Source organism: Thunnus thynnus, chromosome 14 (assembly GCF_963924715.1).
Source record: "Thunnus thynnus chromosome 14, fThuThy2.1, whole genome shotgun sequence".
Lineage (NCBI taxonomy): Eukaryota > Metazoa > Chordata > Actinopteri > Scombriformes > Scombridae > Thunnus > Thunnus thynnus.
The window spans coordinates 15,805,372-15,813,654 of NC_089530.1; the positions used below are offsets into that span (position 1 = coordinate 15,805,372).

Below are 8,283 nucleotides of genomic sequence, written 5' to 3' on the forward strand. Positions count from 1 at the left end.
GAAAAGATCAGACAAATTGTGGAGGCCGAACCAAAGATTTAGCACATTTCCACTCCTTACAGATCATTGGGGATTAAGGAAAGGTAGCGTACAGTAGACAGGATGATGCATTTGTGAAGGAGCTAAAATAGTGTGTGCCTCAAAACGTCACAGTCACCTCATTGTGTGCTAAACCCTGATACCCAGGAGTGTGGATTTTTTTCCTGGCATGATGCCTGACACCCCCTCTCCCTGTCCAGTGATGATGGGGGTGGTGTTCGTAGAGGGTGGGGGAACGCATGTTCAGCTCACGGGAGTAACAGTGTGTTCCTGGTTTATTTCAGGGTGCCTAGTGAGGGAGAGGCCAGTGCCAGGACAGAAACACCAAGGTGAGAGCATGATTGAGATGTGGATTTCATAGACAGTCTGTAACCAACCTCTGCCACCTTCAACGTCTCTCTCTCTGTGCTCTGTCTCTTGTTCTTTCTGTCTTCTTCTGTTGTAGGAGTGTGTCTGGTGATACTAAAGAGGACGTGGGTCGGGACTCCAAACCCCGCTCTCTGCGTTTCACCTGGAGCATGAAGACCACCTCCTCCATGGAGCCCGCTGAGATGATGAGAGAAATCCGAAAGGTTCTGGACGCCAACAGCTGCGATTATGAGCAGCGCGAACGCTTCCTTCTCTTCTGCGTCCACGGCGACGCTCGCCAGGACAACCTGGTGCAGTGGGAGATGGAGGTGTGCAAGCTGCCCCGCCTTTCCCTCAACGGCGTGCGCTTCAAGAGGATATCAGGCACGTCCATCGCCTTTAAGAATATCGCCTGCAAAATTGCCAATGAGCTCAAACTGTGACAGCAGATGGAGTCCCAGTCAGTCTTTGGTGAGCTCTGGTTACGGTCTCATCTCATCACTGGATTAGTGTTGACTTGCAGGACAAAATTCAGCACTGAAGGTCCTCACCGTGCAGAATCAGGGTGGACTCGGCTGGTAACGTGCAATACTGGCCACGAATGTACTGTACAGGGTAGTGGATCAGAGAGATATCGCAAGGTTTAACCTCTGTGACGGAGAGATAGCAAAAATCGCTAACACTCTTTTTTTTTTTCTTCTTCTTCCGTCCGACCCTCTGTCTCTCTCATCAGCCCACTGCTCCTCGTCATTGGACACATTCATGTAACACATGCAGTATGCAACTGAAGATGACCATCCTGCAATAATGTTTTCAGTCTCTTTTTCTAAACGCCTACTACAAGATCTACTCTCCTCGCTGAATAACCATTAAAATTACTGAAAGCTAAAATAGCCGCTTTTCCACCTGTGTTAAGTCAGTATATAGATCAGGCTGGAGCCCATACTAAAACTATGTAAAAAGAGAATTGTACTGTATGCATAACATCTGCAGGTACTGTATTGTATATTGATTTTGAGTTCTGTACAGAATTTTATTGTCAATACTGTCTTTTTTCATGGGATTTGAGTTCTTTCCTAATATAATTGATGTCTCTTAGAGCATTATCCTTTTGGTCTGTGATTTTTTTATTCCTTTTTTTTTTTTTTTAAGAGCCACCATATGGAAATAGTGTTTTTAATTTTATTTAAAGAGCTCTAAATTATTTTGTGGAATATTAAGGGATGTGCTCCCTTGCCTTTTATGTTATATTTTATTTGCCTACGGAAAAAACACTAAGTTGCACCACATAGACTTGAGTAGTAAGTTCAGTTAAAACTGAAAAAATGTGTTCACTTTATTTTCTCTCAGCAGTAGGTAGGTGATTTGGGATCCTGCTGCGATTGCACAAGTTTTCCAGGGTGACGTGTATGAACATGAGAGTATGCACCTGTATTTCTTTCATGTTAGTTTGGTAGTCCTCAATTACATAAAAGCAGGGTTTAAATTGGTTTCCTTTAGAAAGCGGACAACAGGACGTCTTTATCCAAAGGACTGAAGATGCATGAAAAACTCAAACAAGCACCTTGAAAGAAGTCTCGTGGAGCCTTTCTAAAGAGCCTGATTTAGTCCTGCCACCGGTGTGATTGTGCAGGTACTTGTGTATCTCCTTGCTTGTGTTTTTCTTTTTTTTTTTTAATTCAGCGGATTTTACTGTATTTATTCCATTACATTGTAATGTGCTGCTTTGTAGAATTGAGGCGTGCACTTTGTTGGAGAAAATAAAAAGGATTTTATTTGTTTGTATTTATTTTATTTGATTTCTCATGGCTGAATCCAGAATTACACAACTAACTTCAAGCAATGACGTAGATGTGTTAGTGTGTTATTTTGCTTTGAGGACCAGGTTGCCGGCGTTTCACACTGAAGCCATGTCATGCTACACAGCGCCAGCAGGAAGCTCAGATGAGAACAGTTAATGATGTAAACTTTTATTGACTCTAAATAGCATGATATTAGCCAATAACTTAATCCTAATGATGACACTATTGATGTATTTTGCATACATGTTAGTCAAACGTTTAGCATTATGAACAATATCCTCAGTTTTTCATTTCAGCTCCTTTACCTGTGTGAAAATAGTTCCAAGCGTGCCCAAAAATGTTTTCCATACATACGAAAAACTGTATTTTCAATACCTAAAACATCATCATCATTTTCAATACCTAAAACATCATACAAACCATTGACGATAAAAATGTAAGTTGCAAGGATATCTCACACAATGTTTCTGTTGATAATTCTCCAAATTATAAACATGTTTTTAAAACGATATCAATCTCCTTAACAAATGTGTATCTTAACTGGCATGGTCCCTCTTAAAACTTACAAAAGCTTCATTTACAAATCATTTTCGCGTACAAGTGGAAAGACAGAAAAATGTAAACATTTCGTTTTGGCAGATTTGTTCAGTTTAAAGGTGCAGTGTGTAGGATTTGGTGGCATCTAGCGGTGAGGCTGCAGATTGCACCAACCTGAATACCCCTCCCCCTCCTGTTCCAAGTGTGTAGGAGAACCTAGACTGGCAGCAAAACTAGTTAAACATACGAAAGGCCCTCTCTAGAGCCAGTGTTTGGTTTGTCCATTCTGGGCTCCTGTAGAAACATGGCAGGCTCCATGGAAGAGGACCCGCTCCCTGTGTAGATATTAAGGGCTCATTCTTTGCTAACGAAAACACAATTCTTATTTTTAGGTGACTATATGCTAATTAAAACATACTTATGAATATTATATTCCATTTCTGCCAAGTCTTATCCCCTAGATGCCACTAAATCCTGCTCACTGCACCTTTAACATGTTAATAGGTTAAAAAGTACCACTTCGTTATTACTTTTTGTAGATAAATATATGAGATTAAAAATGTATAAAGATTGTTGAGTCACATGAATGCCTGAACACACACATAAAAAAAAATCTACTAACCAATGCTAGATTTGGACTAATGGATTAATGAGCATGGATGTTGCATTCATCAGGATGGAATGGCCCGCATGAGGCCCTGGTCATGCATTAATGTCTTGGCAACATATTGGGTCTAATCCTAACTTGAGATGCATGCATTGAACTCAGTGTGCATCTCAGCCAAATATATTTGGTTGAGATACAAGCCTTTATCTTTTTAAGTTTATCATGCACTGATTTCAATGGAAGATTTTAAAAATAAATAAGAGAAATGTCTGCCTTTCTCAAGTTAGGATCAACTGATAATCCCTCTCAGTGTTCAGCACCGAATCTGCTGCAACAACCAACTTTAAACACCAAAAACACTCAACTGAACAACCAGTCAAGAAAACAATCACTCAGTTGCTCAGATCAATAACCAGGTGCTCATAAATCTGGGTTTTCCCTTTGAAACTGGAGGCCAGCAGGAACTGCCGGTTGTCTATGGAGACAGGAGAGAAGGCCCTTGGCGCCTGGATGTTCAGCTCCTGGAAGTGGACAAACTCACCCTTCTTGGCATCCCAGCGGTACACCTGGGTGAAAGAGTAATCGCTGCCCAGAATGGCGTACTGCCAGTTGCCCACAGGGAAAGGCTGGAACACCATGGAGCCACGAGAGGGCATGGTCTGCATCTCTCGAAAGAGGGCCCCATCCCAGCGCATCACTTTGGAATCGCCAATGAAGCGGGTCAGACAGATGAAGAGGTCGGATTTGACCTGGAAATGCTTCACGGCATAGACATCCTCCATCTCTGGGATGTCGGTGCGTCGGTCAAACAGCTTGGTGCTTTTGTTCCACTGATAGATGACGGGCCTCTGGGAGCTGCTAGACAGGATCAGGTGAGGTTTGGAGGAGATCTCCATGTACTCCACATCGGTGTCCCTGTACCACGGGTGGAGCGACTGGTGAGAGTAGAAGCCATTGCCGTTCCACTTGTAGATGGTGGTGGAACCGGCCTTTGAGCTGTCCGCCATCACGAAGAAGGATTCTCCATCGATGCGGAAAGTCTCAACATCATTTGGTTTGCGGATTTTGAGGATGTCAATGCCTTGGAGCTTAATGAATTTGTTGGCGGAGGTGTCGCGCTTATAGATGTGTGAGCCACCGAACAGCTGAGCCACAATGATGAAGAGCTGGTTGTCAATCACCAGAGGTTTGCAGATCACTGTGGATGTGCCTGGTGAAGAGAAAGAAGGATCTTCATGTCTCCATCTAGTGGCTGCTTTTCCAACTTCGCCTCCCCTCTCTTTTTAACTCTTACAGCTCATTCACAGTGACAGAATATTTGAAATGACTTTTACTTACTGTCAATATCGTCAAAGTTTCTGAAGACCATCTCCACATGATCCCACTCCAGAAAGCTGCATTTCCCAATGAAGGGCTGAGCAAACACCACATACTGGTCACTCCCAAAGGAAAATGCTTCCACAGATATAGATTCGAACTTCATGGACTGGTAGGAAGCGAACTCTGTAAGAGAATCAAAAACACACTTTAAATAACATTAAGAAGTCAGGGAAATTGTGAAAAATTTGTGAGAATGGTGTCATATCTTCACTCCACCTGTGGTGATGCAATCGAAGGACTGTGGCACCAGATCGTTGATCTTCTTGTCCAGCTGTGAGGCCGGGCCTTTACAGTAGATCTGGTCCACGGTTGCATTGGTGCTGTAAATCCACTCCACCAGCCACTTCAGCTTACAGTCACAAGTGAACTGGTTCCCTCTCAAGTCCCTGAGGGGAGTAAAACCACCAAACTAACATCCAAACCCTCAAAAGCCTGACAGGAATGACAGCTTTCCCAATGGATTTCCATCCTCAAACTCTGCAGCCGCTGGAGTATGATTGCTAGCTTTGCTCTCTGGCCCTCTCCGCTTCACACTCTGCTCTCATTAATATCAAGAAGGACTATAAAGGAGAGCTGAACACTTCTTCACTGCATTCCTCACATGTAATTTTAATGGCGTTAAATGCGCCAGCTGCCCACACACTTTTCAAGCCTTGGCTGAAGTAGAATAATGATGCAGCGACCTATATATAGACTGTGCAGAAAACTCATTGTTCACAATCGCTATATTATATGTTATGTAACACAATGAAATTCATCTTTTTGTTTTGCAAGAGTGAAATTCATACTTACACTTTAGTCAAGGCCTCAAGACCCTTGAACAAATCCTTGGGCAGAGTCTCAAGATTATTGTAAGCCAGACTCCTGAAAAAGAGAGAAAAATGGCAGGTGCACTGTGATAATTAATCAATATACTGCTTTCACCTCTCCTATCCTTCCCTGTTCATATTACTAAATGCAAACGACACACAGATTCTTTTATTTGTGTGTTACGTGTATTGTGAGGGGAACTTGCACTGCTTCACAAAACCTAAATGTGGATGTGGTTATGCAGCATTTCCTTGCAGTGGAATATACGGATATCTGTTAAAGAGCTTGGGCACACATTGCCACCCTGGAGACTGAAGGCAGGAACATTGCTTTTTGTGAGTTTGAGGAAACATTAAGCTATTTTTAGAGCTGCTTTCTCAGCCATTTTATGGATTTCTCTGCAACAAAGGGGTTAGGGTTAGGGGAAAAAAGTAGTTTTCACTGTTAAGAAGATTTTCTTAGAGCTGTATTCAATTTCATGACACTTCATCTTGTGTTTGACATCTTGGTCTTTGCCAACAAAGTGAGAAAATCTCAACTTTTACTTTCTCTAAAAGAAATGGAGATTGATGATTGATCTCCCCTCTCAGCACAATGTAGGATTTAAGACATTTTATTTACTTACTTTACTAAATGTATATATAATGGGTCTTCAGCTTCAAAGTTTTATTAAGTTGGACAGTGAAGGTGACAGGATTTGCTTTATAATCGTTTTAACAGCTGCACAGTGCCTATAAAAATGTCTGGTGCAATGGGTGTTGTGTAATAAACTTTGTCAGCATTTCATTGCTTCCCTGCACCTGCAGACAAATTGCAACATCTTTAACTGATACAAATAACAGCAAAATTCCTTGTATTTTCTCACCAATAAAAGGACCATCAGAATTGCATCCTTATCACTTGTGTGTTTGCTGAAGAATTGTATACTCACAGATGCACTAAGGTTTTCAGTCCGCGGAAAGCATTCGGCGATATCGACTTGATTTGGTTGTTTTCTATGAATCTGTAAAAGGTTTTGAATAAGTGCACGAGGAAGAAGACAATGATGGCTTTTAGAAATAGATTCCAGAGTAAATTTTTGTTGTCTACTCACAGATACTCCAGGTGAGGAAGACCAAGGAAAGCATCCTCGTTTATAGAATCCAGGTTGTTGGCTGTGAAGAGGCTGCACAAAGAGATCCTGACTTAATATTTTACTGCAGGGCCACAAATTGGATAATAACAAGCTGTCCTCCCACATTAGCAGCTGTCTACTCTGAAAAAATGGATCTGTCTGATAGAAAACCCTCTCCTTTCTTCTTTAACAGTACCCAAATACATCAAAGACAAGGATCAATGCTCCATTCGGATTCCTTCAGTCTTACATGTTTGTTTTGAAGAACATGGTGACTCAGTCAATACTCCACCCCATGAAGGGGATTCCCTCTTCAAAAGGAGGGATTCCCCTTAAGTCTGATACCAGACCAGGTCTGATTCACAATACACACAGATACATGATCAGGCAACATGGATGAACACCCAGCACACAAAATATTCTAACATGATATGAAAAGGCATGTTGGGAAATAATTTTCTAATTGTTCCTAAATGAACATTGTTCAAGCTCTCCATCACAATCAACACAGCTACATGATCCTTTAGATTCTCATGTCTAGCATCAGTGAAGGGGAGAATGTCTTGAACATTAAACATGGCGTTGATCATCTCACTGGGGACTAACAGCATGTAACAAAGACAAAATGCTCCAGAGCGATTTCTCACATGAGATGCAGGGCAGGCGTGTGGATGAAGCTCTCCTTCGGGATTTCAGTGAATTCAGACTTGACGAAAGATCTGAGGGAGGAAAACACGACAGACACACTGTTAAGCCTTAAAGCACAGACATATACCAGCAGCACAATCACGTCTATATTGCAGAGCTTGCATTGGTAAATCTCTGTCATGGCAAACACTGGCTGAGATTTCGTTATAAACAATGATAAATATGACTTACAGTGATATGACATCGGAGGGAAAGCTGCGAGGGATCAGTCCTGCGCTTTCGCACAGCGCGTTATCTTTGGTACATGTACATGATGAGGGGCAGCGAGGCTGCCTGGCTCTCTTGCTGTCCACTACAAGCAAAACACACGCCAGCACAAGTAAACCGAACCAGGGCAATCTTTTAGGCATCTTGCGTGTATTTTCCATCCTTGCAAACCGCCGCGGGCACGACCTGCGCGTCGAACAGTCCTACACATGAACCAGGATCTCCGCTGTGGTTCCTTTCGCTCTGCTGCTGCTGTTTCTTCTGCCTGCAGGCCGAGCGACGCGCTGTCCGCTCTTGTTTATCTTCACCAAGCGCCGTGCGCCGCCGCCGCTCTGGAGCATAGACTGTAATCCGTGCGCCCCGTAGCCTACGTCCACGACTCTGTAATTACGCGTAGACCCCCTGAAAAAATCTATAAGCTCTCTGACAAATATAAAATCAAATGCGCGCTGTGGCGGCTCAAGCTCAATAAAATGCCAGCTGGCGCGGTGACAGAAGCGGTGTGAGGGCAGGTGGGGATCCCAGCGGGAGCAGACGGAGCATCTCCATCCAAAAAAACCACGCCTATGATTTCAGCAAACGCCACACACTCCGCGTTAAGCTCTTCGGAGGATTGCGGCCAATAGGCAACGGAATTGTGTAATTTTTCGTGAATCAGCTGGAGAAAAAAAAAAGAAGCGCTGACATGAGCCAGCGGATTGCTGCCTGTGGCGCAGACGCACACGGGCTTT

At 43.0% G+C, this 8,283-nt stretch overlaps 2 protein-coding genes across 7 annotated transcripts in view; one reads left to right on the top strand and one right to left on the bottom strand.

Annotated features, from left to right (window-relative positions):
- LOC137197069 (serine/threonine-protein kinase MARK1-like) overlaps nt 1-2,172 on the top strand; it is a 31,701-nt gene extending 29,529 nt beyond the window's left edge. For all 6 annotated transcript variants that reach the window (XM_067610174.1, XM_067610175.1, XM_067610176.1 and 3 more), the window contains 2 exons: nt 324-368; nt 485-2,172. In XM_067610174.1, coding sequence (XP_067466275.1) covers nt 324-368; nt 485-830 — 391 coding nt within the window. In that variant the 3' untranslated portion in view covers nt 831-2,172. The remainder of the gene's footprint in view (nt 1-323; nt 369-484) is intronic.
- LOC137197071 (leucine-rich glioma-inactivated protein 1-like) lies at nt 2,034-8,283 on the bottom strand. Its single transcript, XM_067610181.1, has 8 exons — nt 7,517-8,283; nt 7,285-7,356; nt 6,617-6,688; nt 6,455-6,526; nt 5,506-5,577; nt 4,930-5,099; nt 4,672-4,836; nt 2,034-4,543 (listed from the first exon to the last, which is right to left on the bottom strand). Exons 1-8 carry the CDS (start codon nt 7,711-7,713, stop codon nt 3,726-3,728), a joined length of 1,638 nt encoding a protein of 545 aa, XP_067466282.1. The 5' UTR covers nt 7,714-8,283; the 3' UTR covers nt 2,034-3,725.

Excerpts from the sequence above, each read along its gene's own strand:
- LOC137197071 (XM_067610181.1), bottom strand. The coding sequence starts at position 7,713 with ATGGAAAATACACGCAAGATGCCTAAAAGATTGCCCTGGTTCGGTTTA. Across the intron at positions 6,689-7,284 it reads ACGCCTGCCCTGCATCTCAT|CCTCTTCACAGCCAACAACC; the intron begins GTGAGAAATCGC and ends CTCTTTGTGCAG. Across the intron at positions 6,527-6,616 it reads CTTCCTCACCTGGAGTATCT|ATTCATAGAAAACAACCAAA; the intron begins GTGAGTAGACAA and ends AACCTTTTACAG.